Raw genomic sequence first — 21,717 nt, forward strand, 5'->3', positions numbered from 1 at the left:
TTAACACCTTTTTACTTTTCTCCACTATCTTGCTGATGTGGGTTGACTAGTTCATATTTTTATCAAACCATATTCCTAAATATTTAAATACTTGTACCTCTTCTATGTTTTCTCCATAGAGTTTTATTTGGAGCTTGTTTTGTACTTTCCTCTTCGTAAAATGTATGACTTTTGTCTTTCCAACAGAGAATCTTAAACCCCAAGCCGTCCCCCAGTCTTGAACATTATTTACCGCTTTTTGAATCTTCTTTTCTATATGATTTGTATTTCTACCTCTCTTCCACATCACTCCATCATCACAAACAATGCCACCTCCACTAACCCTTCCACTTCACTAAAAACTTCATTTATCATGATGGAAAATAGTACTGGACTTATTATACTCCCTTGTGGGGTCCCATTTTCCACTTCGTATTCTCTGCTGTATTCATTCTCTATTTTTACTAATAATGTTCTACTTGTTAAAAAGTCTTTTATCCATCTGTACATTCTCCCTCTAATCCCAATCTTATTTAATTTTATCAGCAAGCCCTGTTTCCACAACATATCTATGTCAAAAAATACTGCAATTCTACTCTATTTATTTGTCCCTTTCTAATTTCCTCTTCCAGCTGCACTGCTGGGTCGTTTGTGCTTCTTGCTTTCCCAAATCCACTTTGGTAGTTTTTTATTATTTCTTTTGACTCTATTATTCAAATGAGAAACAAAACCATCTTTGAACAGCAATGGTTTGAAAAAGGCATTGATGCACTTATTGAGTGATAAAAGTATTTTATTATTTGAAGATTTAATTAAGTACGACCTGCAAATAAAAATAATTAAAACAATTAAAAAGGCTTTCATTCAAAATATTTGAATTACAGTATATCATTCTTTTTAATTGTTTACTATTTCTTCTTTACTGTATTGTCTCTGGAGAAAAAAAACATAATCATAACTTGTAAGTTTCCATTCTTCCTAAGGCAAAAGAGTTCATTTAAGAAAAAAAGACGTAATTGACCACTTCAAATAATTTTTAGGATTTTGTTTTGCAATTGAAGACAACACTTGTTCGTTCTGTGATAGGGAAACAAAATAAACAGTTTATCTTAAGAATGTATAGAAAGTAAATTTTGTGGGATGATGTACAATATTGGCTTTTGCCTGACACTCCAAACTTTGACTGATTTTGATGTTGTTTTGGGGATGTTAAAAAAGGAAAAAAAAACAACATAAAAACTATTTAAAACACAATACTGGATTTATTTTATATATCCACAAATGTAAGTTTGTAAAAACAAAACCATCCTTCCATAGAAAAAAAAACTGCCATTTTCTCTCACTTTTATATTGCATAAAGGTCTGGGGACATACATATAAAACAATCACAACACAATCACCATAATACAAACTAATAACGATAATTAATAAAATATATTATAGAGACCCAACAAATGATTCATAAAGTCACACATTTTAAAAGTGAATAAAAGACAACTGTTCAAATGATGTATAAAGTAAATAATAATATGCTCCCTGAAGTGGTCCAGAAGATGTTTCAGATGTGAAGCAGTAAATATGTATATCATATAAAGGTGCTAATCTATGGGATTATTAACAATAAGAAATATAAATATGTAATACTTTCATATTTCAAACTATGTAATCTATAAATGTACGAGCGTATTAAAAAGATTGTTAGAAAAACAACAATGTCACACGTTATATGTGCTGATGTTGTTAGAAAGTCAACATTAAAGTCTTGACAGTTTATTTCAAATCCTGCAGTTTCATTTGCTGCTGCTGTTCTCACCAGCACACTTGTGTTTCTTACACTGGTACTTAGAAGACAATCTTTCACCACACACACTGCAACTCAACACTTTCTCTCATGGGTGTCTTCTCATGTGTCTTGCAAAGTTTGAACGGTCACAAAAGCTTCTGTTGCAGATTGAACAGGAAAAAGGTTTTTCACCAGTGTGTGTTCTCTTGTGTCTTTTCAGGGTCTGAATTTGTGTAAAACCATTACCACAGGTTGAACAGGAAAAAGGTTTTTCACCAGTGTGTGTTCTCATGTGTACGTTCAAATCATGACTGTGTGTAAAACCTTTACCACAGGTTGAACAGGAAAAAGGTTTTTCTCCAGTGTGTGTTCTCATGTGTCTTTTCAAACACTGACTGTGTGTAAAACCTTTACCACAGGTTGAACAGGAAAAAGGTTTTTCACTATTGTGTGTTCTCATGTGTACTTTCAAACCTTGACTTAGTGTAAAACCTTTACCACAGATTGAACAGAAAAACGTTTTTTCACCAGTGTGTGTTGTCATGTGCACTTTCAAATTGTGACTTATAACAAAACGTTTACCACAGATTGAACAGATAAAAGGTTTTTCACCAGTGTGTATTCTAATGTGTACTTTCAAATTGTGACTTTCTACAAAACCTTTACCACATATTGAACATATAAAAGGTTTTTCTCCAGTGTGTATTCTCATGTGTCTTTTCAGATAAGGTAATTTAAAGGTTTTGTCACAGTGAGAACATGTGAAGTGAGTGTTGTCAGTGTGACATGTCTTATCTTCTTTAGAGTCTTCATCATCAGTGTCAGGAGAGTGTGAGGTTGTGTCCTCACTATCTGATAGTGGAGCTAAGAGCTTGTCTGCTTGTGATCCTCCACAGTGGTCTCCATCAGCTTCTGTTGTCATGTGTTGTGTTGAGCTGCTGCTTGGAGGCTCCCCCCCTCCCCTCTCCTCACTTTCACCTTTGACCTCATCATCTTCACTCTTCACAGTCACTGGGAACTCCTCCAGTCCTTCAAGAAGCTCTCTCTCCTGACTGATGCTGTGTTCCTCCTCTTCCTCTTTAATGTGAGGGGTCAGTGGATCCACCGTTTCCTCTTTAAAATGGTGTGTCAGTGGGTCCTCCTTTTCCTTTTTAAAGTGGGGGATCAGTGGGTATTCCCCTTCCTTCTTAATGTGGGAGGGCTGCGGCTCCTCTGTCCGCATCCAGAAGCTCCACTTCTGTTGCTCAGGGTGAAGATGTTCTTCACAGACATCTGCAAGACAAACACACCATCTCTGCTCGGTCACACAATGCATTCAGTACTTTTACATGCACTTAGGAAAAACAAGTTATCATATAAGCTGCCTGGAAAGCTCAGTCACGCACAAACACGCTGCTCTTTACAACTTTATTCACAGGAAAAGAAAAACAAACCAGGACGACAGGACTTTTTACTATGGATGGACGATACGGTTTAAAATTGATTTTGCGAGATATTATTTCATATAGAATTACTAATAAAACAATTTTTAAACAGGCTACACAGGCTCCTAATGTAGTTGCTGAAAGATGCAGTAAAATATTACATAATTTCCAGTACTATATTCTCAAATAAAGTAACCAGATATCAACAATAAATAAACAATTACATTAAAGGCCTACTGAAATGAGATTTTCTTATTCAAACAGGGATAGCAGGTCCATTCTATGTGTCATACTTGATCATTTCGCGATATTGCCATATTTTTGCTGAAAGGATTTAGTAGAGAACATCCACGATAAAGTGTTGATGGCTCCTCACATATTCACATTGTTTTTAATGGGAGCCTCCAACAAAAAGTGGTATTCGGACCGAGAAAACGACAATTTCCCCATTAATTTGAGCAAGGATGAAAGAGTTGTGTTTGAGGATATTGATAGCGACGGACTAGAAAAAAAGAAAAAGTTAAAAAAAAAAAACGCGATTGCATTGGGACGGTTTTAGATGATTTTAGACACATTTACTAGGATAATTCTGGGAAATCCCTTATCTTTCTATTGTGTTGCTAGTGTTTTAGTGAGTTTAACAGTACCTGATAGTCGGAGGGGTGTGTCCACGGGTGAGTTGACGCCAGTGTCTCAGGGAAGTCGACGGCAGCTTTATGGGTGGCACAAGCTCAGCTGATTTCCGGTAAGAAGCGACTTTTTACCACAATTCTCTCACGGAAACCTGCTGGTTGACATTCGGTTGGGATCCATAGTAAAGTTTCACCTCCGTGAATTTCAAACAAGGAATCACCGTGTGTTTGTGTGGCTAAAGCTCCCCAACTCCATCTTTCTACTTTGACTTCTCCAATATTAATTGAACAAATTGCAAAATATTCAGCAACACAGATGTCCAAAATACTGTGTAATTATGCCGTTAAAGCAGACGACTTTTAGCTGTGTGTGTGTGTGCAGCGTCAATATTTCCTAACAGCCCGTGACATTGAGCGTACACGTCATCATTATGCGACGTTTTCAAGAAAAAACTCCCAGGAAATGTAAAATTGCAATTTATAAAACTAAAAAGGCCGTATTGGCATGTGTTGCAATGTTAATATTTCATCATTGATACATAAACTATCAGACTGCGTGGTGGCTAGTAGTGGCTTTCAGTAGGCCTTTAATAATCATTGTTTCGACAAAATAATACAATTAGAAATGACACAATATGTTACTGCATATGTTAGCTGCGAAATTAGGAGCTTTTCTAAACCCGCGTTTAGAAAATCTAGGATCTAGATTTTAGGTCATATCGCCCATACCAAACATTGGTTCGCTGAGTCATTTTTTTTGGCCCACCAAATATATTTATTTTTATATTCTTCCGAAGTGTGTGTATGTCTAAAATGTTAGAATATAATATCTTTATTGTCATAGTACATTGTACAACCAAATTGCAAGCAAACGAATTTAGTGCAAATTCATAATAACACATAAAAACATAAGAATATGGTACTCAGATAAATAGATAAAAATACATAAAATACATAAAAATACCAAGCACACAGTCGTTCTTCTTCATGCCTTGTGTTCAGCGACACTATTGCTCCCGGGTAAAAAGTGTTCTTGAACCCGTTTCTCCGGCATTTTATTGTCCTGTATCTCCTGCCCGAGGGCAGAAGTTCAAAAAATTTATGCCCGGGGTGAGATGGGTGCCTTATGATGGGCCTTTTAGAGGCACCTGGCACTGTACAGTTCATCTAGGGAGGGAAGAGAGCAGCCAGTGATCTTCATGGCAGTTTTTATGACCCTCTGAAGTGTGTTTCTCTCTGTCGCCGTGCAGCTGGCGTACCACACACACATGCAGTATGTCAGCACACTCTATTGAGCAGCCATAGAAGGACACAAGCAGTTTTTGTGACAGGTGGTTTTTTTTGAGGAGTCTCAGAAAGTAAAGTCTCTGCTATGCCTTTTTGATGGTCACTGAAGTGTTCGCACTCCTCGACAGGTCTTCCTCGATCTGGATGCCCAGGAATCTGAAGTTAGAGACCCTTTCCACATAGTCCCCGTTGATGTACAGTGGTTGGATGTTTATCGTTTTTTTACTTCCGGAAGTCCATGATCAGCTCCTTCGTCTTGGTGGTGTTAAAGGGGAACATTATCACAATTTCAAAAGGGTTAAAAACAATAAAAAATCAGTTCCCAGTGGTTTGTTGTATTTTTTTTAAGTTTTTTTCAAAATTTTACCGGTCTCGGAATATCCCTAAATAAAGCTTTAAAGTGCCTTATTTTCGGCTCTCTGCGAAGACACTGGCCATTTGCCTGTGACGTCACACAGTGCTGCCAATGTAAACAAACAATGGGAATAGCACAGCAAGATATAGCGACATTAGCTCGGATTCAAACTCGGATTTCAGCGACTTAAGCGATTCAACAGATTACGCATGTATTGAAACAGATGGTTGGAGTATGAAAGTATTGAAGAAGAAACTGAAGCTATTGAGCGAATAGCTATTGACGCTACTCATAGCTATAGCATTGCCGAATAGCTGCGTTAGCATCGCCGGTAAAATGTGCGGACCAAACGATCAGGACTTTTGCATCTTGTGACACTGGAGCAACTTAAATCCGTCGATTGGTAAGTGTTTTTTTCCGCATTAAATGTGGGTGGAAGGAAACGTAATATCGTTGCAAATGCATCTGCAGGTTATCCATACATCTCTGTGCCATGTCTGCTTTAGCATCGCCGGTCAAATGTGGAGACACTCCGGTACATTCAATGGGGGTCTGGCGGCAGACACTTTGGCATCTTCGGGCCAGTGGTGCAACATGAATCCCTCCCTGTTAGTGTTGTTACACCCTCGGACAACACACCGACGAGGCTTGATGTCTCCAAGGTTCCAGAAAATAGTCGAAAAAACGGAAAATAACAGAGCTGAGACCCGGTGTTTGTAATGTGTTGAAAATGAAAATGGTGGGTGTGTTACCTCGGCGACGTCACATTCTGACGTCATCGCCTCCAGCGCGATAAACAGAAAGGCGTTTAATTCGCCAAAATTCACCCATTTAGAGTTCGGAAATTGGTTAAAAAAAATAGATGGTCTTTTTTCTGCACCATCAAGGTATATATTGACGCTTACATAGGTCTGCTGATAATGTTCCCCTTTAAGGAGCAGGTTGTTTTCCCTGCACCACCCAGTCAGCCGCTCTACTTCATTGCTGTAGGCGGAATCATCCCTCCAGGAAATGAGTCCCACTCCTGTGGTGTCATCTGCAAATGTAATAGTGGTACTGCTGGCATGAGTGTGGAGGGTGTAGAGGAGGGGGCTTAGCACGCAGCCCTGGGGGGAGCCGGTGCTGATGGATGCTTAGAGGTGGGGGCCTACTTCCAACCTCTGAGAGCCATTTGTCAGGAAGTCCAGGATCCAGTGGCAGATGGAAGAAGACAGTCCCAGCCCCGTCAGTTTGGGCACCAGTCTGTGGGGGAGGATGGTATTGAACGCAGAGCTAAAATCAAAAAAGGGTAGCCTTTTTTGTCCCCAGCAACGATGTGCACCGCCTCAAGGTACACACTTTGCTGACTGCTAATGGAGTCAAGTAACACGCTGAGTGCCGTACTAGTATGTAAACAGCCGTTAGCATGACAACATTAAACTCCTGTGGAAGGCAGATGGGTCTGCATTTCACAGTAACGTCCTCCAGTGACTGGTAACAGTCTTGGTGTTGGTGCACCAGTTGTTGTTGACGTCGATGCATAGCCCCCCCCCCCCCCTCTGCTCTTACCTCTTACCGGAGTCTTTGGTTCTGTCATGTCGATGTGATGTGTGGCCCGCTAGCTCGATAACCGTGAGCCATGTCTTCAGGATGAACAGAATGCAGCTGTCCCCGACCATCTTATTTGTCGCAGTCTGCAGCTTCCGCTCGTCCAGCTTGTTGCTAAATGAGCATCTTGCCGTGTCTTCCTAGCGACATCTTTGGGTTTAAAACTAATTTGACCAACTTCTCGGTGTATGGCCGCGACCTTCGCCGATAAAAGTGTGAGGCATGATTTATAATCTACAACAAACTTTAACCAACTCATAGGCGAAGCAGCAGCAGCTCAGTAGCTAGTCTACCTCTCTGCGAGCTAGGAGCCGTTTGACTAAAAGTAGTTCCTCGAAGTTAGCTCTTACAATAATAATGCTGCTAATACTTGGTTAATAAACAGGTCACTACATGTAAATGGAGTAATGTTGGTGATTTTAAAGGGGCTTTAAAGGCACAATAGAGGACTACCAATACCTATAATGTTAGCCGCCTTGTACTAGCAGTTTTTAACTACTTAGCATACATATTGGATGACATCAAGATGTGCTTACTTGGACTGTGATGAAGCTGTGAGGACTCAGGTGGTTTGTCTTCATGTTCTTCAGTCTTCACAGAGACAACAGTCAGTGGAAACTTGCTGAGATCCGCCTCCTCCTGCCCTAAAAGACACTCTTCCTCCTGAGTGATCCACACTTCCTCCTCTTCCTCTTTAATGTGGGGGGGCTGTGGATCCTCCTGCTGCTGAAGGGGACATTCTTCTTGACGAGCATCCATCTGTTGGACGTCCGCACAAGACAACACAAACAAATTTCAGCTGAGATGTGTCAAATATTCTTTAGTCTATCAAATATAATATGTTCCAAGTGGACTGACACCACTTTGTGGTGATGTTCTTCTACACATGGAATAATCATCACTTATTGATTATTATGAATTGTGTAATTGATCTTGTTTTCCGCATTTACATGAATTATTGATAAAAAGGAACAACTTACAGAAAACCTCCTGCTGGGATTTTAATACCGTCATGACTGCATGAAGTCAGTCTGCACGCATAAAAGTTTCATTGTGCTGCAGCATCAAGTGACGCCAACTGGCTCCTCCCACAACCAACCTACCAGCCAACCTTGACGTGCACCTCCAAAATAGTCCCACCTCACGTCAACGGTGACCAGGACTACAGAGCTGTGTTTAGTTGGCTTTACTTTTACGCGCAATATCCTCTCCTTGTTATTCCTTCTGCGAAAGCAACATTTTTAACCCGACAGAAAACAAACAGAAGTGCAGCGAAGCACGTGTAACAAGTGCCAGCGAGTGTGGCCGTGTGATAGTATGTTGCTTGAACCTCACTCACACCTTAAGAAATGTGCTGGCGTGAGAATATATATACCCACTATATTGCCAAAAGTATTTGGTCACCCATCCAAATGATGAGAATCAGGTGTTCTAAGCACTTAGGCATGGAGACTGTTTCTACAAACATTTTGTGAAAGAATGGGCCGCTCTCAGTGATTTCCAGCGTGGAACTGTCATAGGATGCCACCTGTGCAACAAATCCAGTCGTGAAATGTCCTCGCTCCTAAAGATTCCAAAGTCAACTTTATTACAAGAAAAGTGAAGAGTTTGGGAACAACAGCAACTCAGCCATCAAGTGGTATGCCACCTAAACGGACAGAGAGGGGTCAGCAGATGCTGAAGCGCATAGTGCAAAGACTTTCTGCACAGTCAGTTGCTACAGAGCTCCAAACTTCATGTGACCTTCCAATTAGCCCACGTACAGTCGGCAGAGAGCTTCATGGAATGGCTTTCCATGGCCGTGCAGCTGCAACTAAGCCATACATCACCAAGACCAGTGTTTCCCACAGGTCAGGCATCTATTTGTGGTGGTGTGGCCGGGCGCCAGGGGGTTGGGGGTGGCAGCGATGATCAAGAAGAATATAATTACAACACTTTATGTACATATTTATATACATATTTACATATTTATATAATATATAACTACAAGCTCCATTCACAGACAGAGTCCCATTGCTTTTATGAGCGGTCGAGCGAGTCAAAAGCCGAAAAAAAAATATGTTTTCATTTTTTTTATTTGTGGCGGCCGTAATTTTTTCGTGGCGGGCCGCCACAAATAAATTAATGTGTGGGAAACCCTGAAGTCCAATGCAAAGCATGGGAAGCAGTGGTGTAAAGCACGTCGCCACTGGACTCTTGAGCAGTGGAGACGCCTTCTCTGGACTGATGAGTCACGCTTTTTCCATCTGGCAATCTGATTGACCAGTCTGGGTTTGGAGGTTGCCAGGAGAACGCTACATTTCCGACGGCATTGTGCCGAGTGTGAAATTTGATGGGGGACGAATTATGGTGTGGGGTTGGTTTTTCAAGAGTTGGGCTTTGCCCCTTAGTTCCAGTGAAAGGAACTTTGAATGCTCCAGGATACCAAAACATGTTGGAGAATTCCTTGGGATGGCACTTCAAGTTCATATGTGAGTAAAAGCAGGTGGCCAAATACTTTTGGCAATATAGAGCGTATATATATATATATATATATATATATATATATATATATACACACATATATATACATATACACATATATATATACATATATATATACACACACATATATATATATATATATATATATATATATATATATATATATATATATATATATATATATATATATATAGACATATATCTTCATTGGATTATCCAGGTAATAGTGCTCGATACCGTGGTAGAGCGCAATATGTATGTGTGGGAAAATTCACAAGACTACTTCATCTCTACAGAACTGTTTCATGAGGGGTTCCCTCAAAATCTCCTGATGATTGAGGGAAACCCTCATGAAACAGTTCTGTAGAGATGAAGTAGTCTTGTGATTTTTCCCAAACCTACACACATTATATATATATATATATATATAAATATATATATATATATATATATTAGAATATTTGGGTACCTCTTGTTTTGATTACAAATAAAATATTGATGCATGTTCAATTTGTGTGCAGTATATTAAAGCGATTTTTAATATTTAACATTTATTTAATTAAATATGTATTTGTGTCTAACTGAACAAACATTCTTTGTTTACAATTGTGCATATAGTGTATTCGTAATAAGCATCAGCTCATTTAATTTCCATGATATGTCTGCCCGAATGCAGCTGAGATAGGCTCCAGCACCCCTGCAAGCCCAAAAGGGACAAGCGGTAGAAACATGGATGGAAGTTATCAAGGTAATAGAAGTGCGTGCAAACAACATAATTTGTATTTATTGCGAATAAAGTTAGCAACAACACATACAATGTATGTGTAATAAATTATATTACACTGTCATAATAATAATACAAATAATTTTAATAATTGTATTTTTATCCTGTAAAGCGTCTTTGAGTACACTGAAAAGCGCTTCTGCAAATAAAATGTATTATTATTATACCATTTGACTTAGTTCAGACTTAAATTACGAGACGTTTGTTCCTTTCTAATAACACATATTTAATGATGTTAAGCGTGACTGTACTATACAACCAAAAAGAGTTAAAGTATTAAATAAGTCAATATAATTCTCACAGAGAACATATAAAATACACTCCTCAAAAAAACGCTAGCATTTACTACAAAGGCCTGCTAGCGGGCTAACGCTAGCACGTTAGCTTCGAACAACATATCAGGTAAATAAGATAAATAACATCAAAATATATAATGTATATTACCTCATAAGCCGCCTGTAGAAGAGAGGAGTGGAATATATTCTTCCTATTGTTACACCAGCAACTCTTAAATGGGACTTTTGTTGTTCTGTGGCCGGGCGAAGGAAGTGTGCACCACTCACTATTGTACCAGTGAAACACGTGTTTGAAGGAAGTGTGCACCACTCACTATTGTCCCAGTGAAACACGTGTTTGGCCAACATTTTTTCCGCGGTTGAGAACACCTCGATGACGTCACACAGGAGGAAGAACAAAACAAGATGGCGTCTGGCGTGGTTATTATGGTTTCTAGGTCTTAATTACAACGTACATGTGCACATGTGTGTAGTTTAACAGAGTAAACCTCGTTATTGTTTATATGCGGATACATTAGTCTGTGTGCACTTTGACGTGCTAGTCTAGCCTGTTGGTTAGCTTAGCTTGTTAGCTGCTAACAAAAAGAGGCGGAAGTGATCGACACATCAAAGCAGAGATCCAATGTAAGTGTAAAGAGTTTTTAGTGTGTGAACATGTCTACATTACAAATGATTTGAGTTTTGGTGACTCAGCGACTAACTGCTGCCATAGAAGAAATATTTGTGATGTTAGGAAAAAAAAAAGATAGCTGAGTACTAGGAGGAATTTTGTCCAACAAAAGAGGAGAAGGAGCGACAACATCAACTACTGGACGCTGTTTTCAAGACACATCAAGTTGTGTTACACATCCATCCATCTATCTTCTTCTGCTTATCCGAGGTCAGGTCGCGGGGGCAGCAGCCTAAGCAGGGAAGCCCAGACTTTCGTCCAACTCTTCCTGGGGGATCCCGAGAAGTTCCCAGGCCAGCCGGGAGACATAGTCTACCCAACGTGTCCCGGGTCTTCCCCGTGGCCTCCTACAGGTGGGACGTGCCCTAAACACCTCCCTATGGGAGGCGTTTGGGTGGCATCCTGACTAAATGCCCGAACCACCTCATCTGGCTCCTCTCAATGTGGAGGAGCAGCAGCTTTACTTTGAGCTCCTACCGGATGACAGAGCTTCTCACCCTATCTCTAAGGAGAGCATTAGTTTGGCCGCTTGTACCCGTGATCTTGTCCTTTCGGTCATAACCCAAAGCTCATGACCATAGGTGAGGATGGGATCGAAAATTGACCGGTAAACTGAGAGATTTGCCTTTCGGCTCAGCGAATTCTTCACCCCCAAGGATCGATACAGCGTCCACATTACTGAAGACGCCGCACCGATCCGCCTGTCGATCTCACAATCCATTCTTCCCTCACTCGTGAACAAGACTCCTAGGTACTTGAACTCCTCCACACTTTTCTGGACGAGAACCTGGGACTTGGACTTGGAGGTATTGATTCTCATCACAGTCGCTTCACACTCTGCAAAACGATCTATTGAGAGCTGAAGATCCTGGCCAGTTGAAACCATCCCTCAGCCCTCGCAAAATTGACTAATGATCTATTGCTAACGATGGACTCTGATGCGTCATCTATGTTGCTGCTCCTCGATCTTAGCGCTGCTTTCGATACCGTCGATCATAATATTTTATTAGAGCGTATCAAAATACGAATTGGTATGTCAGACTCAGCCCTGTCATGGTTTAACTCTTATCTTACTGACAGGGTGCAGCGCGTCTCCTATAACAGTGTGACCTCGGACTATGTTAAGGTAACGTGTGGAGTTCCCCAGGGTTCGGTCCTTGGCCCTGTACTCTTCAGCATCTACATGCTGCCGCTAGGTGACGTCATACGCAAATACGGTATTAGCTTTCACTGTTATGCTGATGACACCCAACTCTACATGCCCCTAAAGCTGACCAACACGCCGGACTGTAGTCAGTTGGAAGCGTGTCTTAATGAAATTAAACAATGGATGTCCGCTAACTTTTTGCAACTTAATGCCAAAAAAACAGAAATGCTGATTATCGGTCCTGCTAGACACCGACCTCTATTTAATAATACAACTTTAACATTTGACAACCAAATAATAAAACAAGGTGACTCTGTAAAAAATCTGGGTATTATCTTCGACCCAACTCTCTCCTTTGAGTCACACATTAAAAGCGTTACTGAAACGGCCTTCTTTCATCTCCGTAATATTGCTAAAATTCGCTCCATTTTGTCCACTAAAGACGCTGAGATCATTATCCATGCGTTTGTTACGTCTCGTCTCGATTACTGTAACGTATTATTTTCGGGTCTCCCCATGTCTAGCATTAAAAGATTACAGTTGGTACAAAATGCGGCTGCTAGACTTTTGACAAGAACAAGAAAGTTTGATCATATTACGCCTGTACTGGCTCACCTGCACTGGCTTCCTGTGCACTTAAGATGTGACTTTAAGGTTTTACTACTCACGTATAAAATACTACACGGTCTAGCTCCAGCCTATCTTGCCGATTGTATTGTACCGTATGTCCCGGCAAGAAATCTGCGTTCAAAAGACTCCGGCTTATTAGTGATTCCTAGAGCTCAAAAAAAGTCTGCGGGCTATAGAGCGTTTTCCGTTCGGGCTCCAGTACTCTGGAATGCCCTACCGGTAACAGTTCAAGATGCTACCTCAGTAGAAGCATTTAAGTCTCACCTTAAAACTCATCTGTATACTCTAGCCTTTAAATAGACCTCCTTTTTAGACCAGTTGATCTGCCGCTTCTTTTCTTTCTCCTATGTCCCCCCCTCCCTTGTGGAGGGGGTCCGGTCCGATGACCATGGATGAAGTACTGACTGTCCAGAGTCGAGACCCAGGATGGACCGCTCGTCGGGACCCAGGATGGACCGCTCGCCTGTATCGGTTGGGGACATCTCTACGCTGCTGATCCGCTTGAGATGGTTTCCTGTGGACGGGACTCTCACTGCTGTCTTGGAGCCACTATGGATTGAACTTTCACAGTATCATGTTAGACCCGCTCGACATCCATTGCTTTCGGTCCCCTAGAGGGGGGGGGTTGCCCACATCTGAGGTCCTCTCCAAGGTTTCTCATAGTCAGCATTGTCACTGGCGTCCCACTGAATGTGAATTCTCCCTGCCCACTGGGTGTGAGTTTTCCTTGCCCTTTTGTGGGTTCTTCCGAGGATGTTGTAGTCGTAAGGATTTGTGCAGTCCTTTGAGACATTTGTGATTTGGGGCTATATAAATAAACATTGATTGATTGATCATCTGCAAAAAGCAGGGACCTAATCCTGCAGCCACCAAACCGGAACCCCTCAACGCCTTGACTGCGCTTAGAAATTCTGTCCATAAAAGTTTTCAACAGAATCGGCGCCTTGGCAGAGTCCAACCCTCACTGGAAACGTGTCCGACTTACTGCCGGCAATGCGGACCAAGCTCTGACACTGATCGCACAGGGAGCGGACCGTCACAATCAGACAGTCCGATACCCCATACTCTCTGAGCACTCCCCACCGGACTTCCCGGGGTACACGGTCGAATGCCTTCTCCAAGTCCTCAAAGCACATGTAGACTGGTTGGGCAACCTCCCATGCACCCTCAAGGACCCTGCTGGTCCACAGTTCTATGACCAGGAAGAAAACCACACTGTTCCTTCTGAATCCAAGGTTCGACTATCCGGCGTAAACTCCTCTCCAGTACACCTGAATAGACCTTCCCGGGAAGGCTGAGGATACTTATACATATTGACACAAATAACCATAAATGATTCCCAGGTGCGGCACCGCTGCTGCCCACTGCTCCCCTCACTTCCCAGGGGGTGATCAAGGGGATGAGTCAAATGCAGCGGACAAATTTCACCACACCTAGTGTGTGTGTGACAATCATTGGTACTAGGGATGCACCGAAATGAAAATTTGTGGCCGAAGCCGAATAAAATTTAAATGCTTGGCCGAATACCGAATAATGAATGCAGTTTTTCCCGTTTTTTTTTATATTGCATAAATACCCTAGAAATATATTTAGACATGTTTTTCAAATAAACTATTTTTTTATTGAATATTGACATTTTTTTAATATTCCAGTAGCCTTTGCTTTTCAAAAAAAAGCACAACGTTTTTCATTTATATTAGGCCTTCAAATAAAACATGCATTCCAAAAAAAAATAAAGTGCATTAAAGTGGATAAACCCACAACAAATGAATGATTGTCCTTTTGGCAAAAGTCTGTTTAGCCACAGTAGATATGCTAATAATGTAAACAGAAGGCTCAAGTAAATCTCAATTAAGTGTGTGCTTGTAACCTCATACACTTATACAGGTAGCCTACACAACAGGCTAATAATGTAAACAGAGGCCCCACTAAATCTCAATAAGTGTGTACTTGTAACCTCATACACTTATACAGGTACACAACATATCCCAACGTCACCGCACGTTGCTTGATTGCGTCACCGCGTCAAAACATTGCGTCACACGCCACTATTCGGCCTTGTTTTTAACTCATTCCACCGAAGGCCGAATGTGGCTTTTTTTGCCATATTCGGCCGAATATATTCGGTTACTGATTAATCGGTGCATCCCTAATTGGTACCTTAACTTAACTTAGTGGCCACAATAATTCATGAAGTCAAGCTCATGGCGCAGAAAGTTGAACGCTGCGGACACGTTTATTACTGGATACTTTCTATCAGATTTCTGTTGGGGAGACTTTGTGTACGTATTAAGCAACTCAAATTATTTAATATGCTTAAATGTGCTGTTTTAGCTTAGCTGTTGTGTAGCTGCTAGCTCCTCCAAAGTGAAGCCCATAGCTATGTTTTTAACCGACAACGAGGAATGTTGAAAATGTGGTATTTGCGTGTCGGTCCAATCAGCGGCAGCTACAACCTGTTTCGTCATTGGACCTAAGTCTTTGGCTTGGTAGGCGGGTACGAGGCTACCAAGCCAGGTGGTACGAGCACGAGCACGGAGGAGCCTTTGTAGTGGTGTCGCAGCTCGGTGGTCGTGCCGTCAGGTAACACCAGGAAGGTTCCTTCTGTGCGATATCGACTGGTGCTTTTTTTTCTCCCTGGACTCCGACTTCATATCTGGTTTTGTCCTTCAGACCTCGGCCAAGAAGCCAGGTGAACAGTGGCAAGAATGTGGGCGATAAGAGTGTGTGTGCATGGGCATGAACTTGCACCCACTTTCAACTGGAACTCAGGACACATGATTAGTTGCACGGCCTATTCTAATCTATATTAAACATTTCTTAATCACTTCATCCTTCATTATCTTAATTATATCCCAACTTTAGCTACCTGTAAAAATGAGAGACTTATACTAGTCCATTTGTAAATAAAATGTTTTCCTAAATTATAGTGTCCTCACTTGAACCAGACAGTCATTAGGACAAAAGACCCTGCAAGGACTTTGCCCTTTAAAAAGGAAAGCCTGAAGAAAGAACAGTATTAGGATGAATTCATCACATTTACTTTGAGGCATTTTATTATTGATATATTATGTTCTTGTTACTTGGGGCGGTATAGTTTGGCTGGTAGAGTGGCCGTGCCAGCATCTTGAGGGTTCCAAGTTCGATCCCAGCTTCTGCCGTCCTAGTCACTGCTGTTGTGTCCTTGGGCAAGACACTTTACCCACCTGCTCCCAGTGCCACCCACATAAATGTAACTTAGGTAGAAGCATTTAAGTCTCACCTTAAAACTCATCTGTATACCCTAGCCTTTAAATAGACCTCCTTTTTAGACCAGTTGATCTGCCGCTTCTTTTCTTTCTCCTATGTCCCCCCCTCCCTTGTGGAGGGGGTCCCGTCCGATGACCATGGATGAAGTACTGGCTGTCCAGAGTCGAGACCCAGGATGGACCGCTCGTCGGAACCCACGATGGACCGCTCGCCTGTATCGGTTGGGGGCATCTCTACGCTGCTGATCCGCCTCCGCTTGAGATGGTTTCCTGTGGACGGGACTCTCGCTGCTGTCTTGGATCCACTTGAACTGAACTCTCGCGGCTGTGTTGGAGCCACTATGGATTGAACTTTCACAGTATCATGTTAGACCCGCTCGACATCCATTGCTTTCGGTCCCCTAGAGGGGGGGGGGGGTTGCCCACATCTGAGGTCCTCTCCAAGGTTTCTCATAGTCAGCATTGTCATTGGCGTCCCACTGGATGTGAATTCTCCCTGCCAACTGGGTGTGAGTTTTCCTTGCCCTTTTGTGGGTTCTTCCGAGGATGTTGTAGTCGTAATGATTTGTGCAGTCCTTTGAGACATTTGTGATTTGGGGCTATATAAATAAACATTGATTGATTGATTGATTAGGTATTGGGTTTTGCTATGTAAAGCGCTTTGAGTCACTAGAGAAAAGCGCTATATAAATATAATTCACTTCACTTCACATGGTATCTTGTTCTTTTTTGTAATTTCAAGGGGAACTGCACTTTTTGGAATCATTCACAGTCCCTATGTAAGTAAAAGTTAAGGTCCCAGCGGTAGTCACACACTAGGTGTGGTGAAATGATCCTCTGCATTTGACCCATCCCCAAGTTCACCCCCTGGGAGGTGAGGGCAGCGGAGGCTGCGCTCGGGAATTATTTTGGTGATTTAACCCCCAACCCTCGATGCTGAGTGCCAAGCAAGAAGGAAATTGGTCTGTTTTAAAATGGTTCTACTACAAACCCTGTTTCCATATGAGTTGGGAAATTGTGTTAGATGTAAATATAAACGGAATACAATGATTTGCAAATCCTTTTCAACCCATATTCAGTTGAATGCACTTTAAAGACAAGATATTTGATGTTCAAACTTATACATTTTTTATTTTTTTGCAAATAATAATTAACTTAGTTTTTCATGGCTGCAACACGTGCCAAAGTAGTTGGGAAAGGGCATGTTCACCACTGTGTTACATCACCTTTTCTTTTAACAACACTCAATAAACGTTTGGGATCTGAGGAGATACATTTTTGAAGCTTTTCAGGTGGAATTCTTTCCCATTCTTGCTTGATGTACAGCTTAAGTTGTTCAACAGTCGGGTCTCCGTTGTCGTATTTTAGGCTTCAAAGTTTTCAGTGGCAGACAGGTCTGGACTACAGGTAGGCCAGTGTAGTACCCGGACTCTTTAACCATGAAGCCACGCTGTTGTAACACGTGGTGTGGCATCTTCTTGCTAAAATAAGCAGGGGCGTCCATGATAACGTTGCTTGAATGGCTCTATATGTTGTTCCAAAACTTGTATGTACCTTTCAGCATTAATGGTGCCTTCACAGATGTGTAAGTTACCCATGCCCTGGGCACTAATACACCCCCATACCATCACAGATGCTGGCTTTTCAACTTTACGCCTATAACAATCCGGATGGTTCTTTTCCTCTTTGTTTCCGAGGACACAAATGTCCATCGTTTCCCCCAAAAATTTGAAATGTGGACTCGTCAGACCACAGAACACTTTTCTACTTTGCATCAGTCCATCTTAGATGATCTCGGGCCCAGAGAAGCCGGCGGCGTTTCTGGATGTTGTTGATGAATGGCTTTTATTGTGCATAGTAGAATTTTAACTGAGGAAACTAATTGTTGAATCTTTGAAAGTGGAATTCTTTCCCATTCTTGTTTTATGTAGAGCTTCAGTCGTTCAACAGACCGGGATCTCCGCTGTCGTATTTTACGCTTCATAATGCGCCACACATTTTCCATGGGAGACAGGTCTGGACTGCAGGCGGGCCAGAAAAGTACCCGCCCTCTTTTTTTATGAAGCCACGGTGTTGTAACACGTGCTGAATTTGGCTTGGCATTGTCTTGCTGAAATAAGCAGGGGCGTCCATGAAAAAGACGGTGCTTAGATGTCATTCATTGCATTAGGCAAAAAGCTCTCTCCCGGTTGCAGTTAGTCCAGAACGCGGTAGCACGACTTATAACAGGGAACAGGAAACGCCGGCATATAACCCCAATTCTTCAGAGTTTGCACTGGCTCCCTGTTCATTTTAGAATTGATTTCAAAACATTGGTGTTTGTTTTTAAATCTTTACATGAATTGGCACCTCAATATATCTCGGACCTCATCCAAATTTACACTCCCGCGCGCGCTCTAAGGTCCGAGAGTCAGCTCCAGCTCGTGGTGCCCAAGACCAGACTTAAAACCAGGGGAGACAGGGCCTTTTCTGTGGTCGGCCCATTCATACTTTTAAATGGATAATAACATCAATAAAATGAAATGGAAAAAATGTGTGAAAAAAAACCTAATGAAAATAATAAGATTTCCTCTCTTAAACAATAAGAAAATAGAATACAATGTTAACTACATATAATATTCAATACAAGCACACAACTTATAAAGTGACTACAGGACGACATATAACAGTAAAAGATGAGAAGCACTACATACAACATCAAATACTAATTTGTATTAAACATGCTGTGTTTTCAAAGTACATTTAGCACAATCCCTGTTTAAGTGTTTTTAAATCCCTGCAGCTTCCATGACTGTTACACACTTGTGTTTACTGACCTGATACTTAATCTTGATTTTTTTTTTATTACACACAGTGCAACTAAATGGTTTCTCTCCAGTGTGTGTTCTCATGTGTCTGGGCATGTTACGCTTTGTGGAGAAACTGTTCTTACAAACATGGCAAGTAAAAGGTTTCTCTCCAGTATGTGTTCTCATGTCAAGTTTTCTGGAGAAATTCTTCTTACAAACAGAGCAAGTAAAAGGTTTCCCTCCAGTATGTGTTCTCATGTGTCTGGTCATGACAAGATGTGTGGAGAAACTCTTCTTAAAATAGAGCAAGTAAAAGGTTTCTCTCCAGTATGTGTTCTCATGTGTCTGGTCATGACAAGCTTTGTGGAGAAATGCTTCTTACAAACAGAGCAAGTAAAAGGTTTCCCTCCAGTATGTGTTCTCATGTGTCTGGTCATGACAAGCTTTGTGGAGAAACTCTTCTTAAAATAGAGCAAGTAAAAGGTTTCTCTCCAGTATGTGTCCTCATGTATACTGTAAAGTGACTCTTCCATCTAAATTATTTCCCACATTGAGAGCAGTCAAAGTGTTTGTTGTTAATGTGATGTCTCGCATCACCTTTAGAGTCATTTTTACTCTCCAAAGGTTTTTGGATGTGGTCACTGTGATCAGAAGAGTCTGACATCATGTGGCCCATGTCTGACAGTGGAGCAAAGATGCTGTCTGGTTCTGACTTGATATCTTCACAATGCTCTCCATCAGCTTCTGTGATGTGTTGACTTACAAGCTCCGCCCCTCTGTTCTCCTCACTTTGACTGTGATGAAGCTGTAAGGACTGAGCTTCATCTTCATCATGAATCTGCTCCTCTTTAATGTGGGAGGGGGCCTGTAGCTCCTTCTGTCCCACACTGGATGGAGCTCCACTCCTGCTGCTTGGAGGGAATCTCTTCATGACTCTCTGCTGACACCTGCTGGACGTCTGCAGAACATAAAACACAAATGAGGTGTTACTGTATTGACGTTTGCAGTATTCAAACTATTCACATGTGAGCTAGGCCAAATAGACAGTGATGGGCAAACGACCTGGAAAATGAAGTAAGCCAAGCTACAAGTTACATTCAATTAAATGTAGCTAAGCTATCCTCAGAGAATTGTAGCACGCTACACTGCAAAAGCAGCGTAAAAATACCTATAATCTCAAACAGATAAATTCCCAAACAAAATAAAAATAGCTAAAGTTGCACCAATTCATCAGACTGGAGACAAACACCAATTTACAAATTATAGACCTGTTTCTTTACTTCCACAATTTTCTAAAATCATTGAAAAACTGTCAAATAACAGATTAGAGAGTTCCACAAACCAACATAAAATATTAGATGAGAACCAATACAGAGCTAATATTTCAACTTCGATGGCTGTAATTGAAATGAGAGAAGAAATGACAAATGCAATAGATAGTAAAAAAAAATATGCGGCAGCAGTGTTTACGGATCTAACTAAAGCATTTGACACAATTAATCACAATATTTTAATCCAAAAACTAGAAGGGTATGGCATCAGAGGGCTGCTCTTAAACTGGATAAGAAGTTATTTAACCAACAGGAAACAATACGTGAAGCTAGGCGAACAGACTTCTACAACACTAAATATATCCTGTGGTGTACCTCAGGATTCAATACTGGGACCAAAATGGTTCAATCTATATATGAATGACATTTGTAAAATTATAAAATATTCAAGATTAGCATTATTTGCGGATGATACGACAGTGTTTTGTTCAGGAGAGAATACACAGAAGTTAATACAAATAATAACAAAAGAAATGGAACATTAAAAAGATGGTTTGACAAAAACAGACTATCTTTGAATCTTGGTAAAACTAAAATAATGCTATTTGGAAAGTCAAACACAATTACAAAAAGACGGAATAAAAATTAAAAGAGTAAATGAAACCACATTTGTAGGTATAATGACTGATGATAAAATGAACTGGAAATCTCCTGTAAAAAATATACAACATAAAGTAGCAAGAAGCAGGTCAATAATGAATAAAACTAAATATGTTCTGAACCAAAAATCCCTTCATATTCTCTACTGCTCACTAATGTTACATATCTGAGTTATTGTGCAGAAAAATGGGGAAATAACTACAAAGGTACACTTCATTCATTAACTGCTACAAAAAAGATCAGTTAGAATAATACATCATGTTGGATATAGAGAACATTCAAACCCTTTATTTATTCAATCAAAAATACTGAAATTCCACGACGTAGTTAATTTGCCAACAGCTAAAATTATACACAAAGCAAACTATAACCTGCTAGCCAAGAATGTACAAAAAGTATTCTCAAAAAAAAGACAAATACAATCCTAGAGAAAAATGTAATTTAAAACATTTGTACGCACGTACAACACTTAAGACCTTCAGTATATCAGGATGTGGAATTAAATGATGGAATGGATTACGCAAAGCAATCAAACAATGTACTAATATGATCCACTTCAAGAATCTCTTCAAACTTAAAGTGTTTACAAAGTGGAAAGAAGAAGAACCATGATAATAAACATTCTGAATTTATTTCATCCATCCATCCGTTCATTTTTCAAAATAATCTTACTCGTCTCACCATATGAACT

General features: G+C 40.8%; 2 protein-coding genes across 8 annotated transcripts in view; one reads left to right on the forward strand and one right to left on the reverse strand.

The window, feature by feature from the left end:
- LOC133545526 (gastrula zinc finger protein XlCGF57.1-like) overlaps positions 1–21,717 on the forward strand; it is a 403,569-nt gene that overhangs the window by 248,035 nt on the left and 133,817 nt on the right. The gene's annotated exons all lie outside the window — the stretch shown is intronic.
- LOC133545530 (zinc finger protein 135-like) overlaps positions 1,222–21,717 on the reverse strand; it is a 129,988-nt gene continuing 109,492 nt past the window's right edge. For 3 of the 4 annotated variants that reach the window (XM_061891200.1, XM_061891199.1, XM_061891201.1), the window contains one exon: positions 1,222–3,034. In XM_061891200.1, coding sequence (XP_061747184.1) covers positions 1,869–3,034 — 1,166 coding nt within the window. In that variant the 3' untranslated portion in view covers positions 1,222–1,868. Of the gene's footprint in view, positions 3,035–17,410; positions 20,054–21,717 lie in introns of those variants that run through there. The other variant, XM_061891204.1, reaches the window with a different exon arrangement.

Source organism: Nerophis ophidion, linkage group LG28, assembly GCF_033978795.1.
Source record: "Nerophis ophidion isolate RoL-2023_Sa linkage group LG28, RoL_Noph_v1.0, whole genome shotgun sequence".
Taxonomy (NCBI): domain Eukaryota; kingdom Metazoa; phylum Chordata; class Actinopteri; order Syngnathiformes; family Syngnathidae; genus Nerophis; species Nerophis ophidion.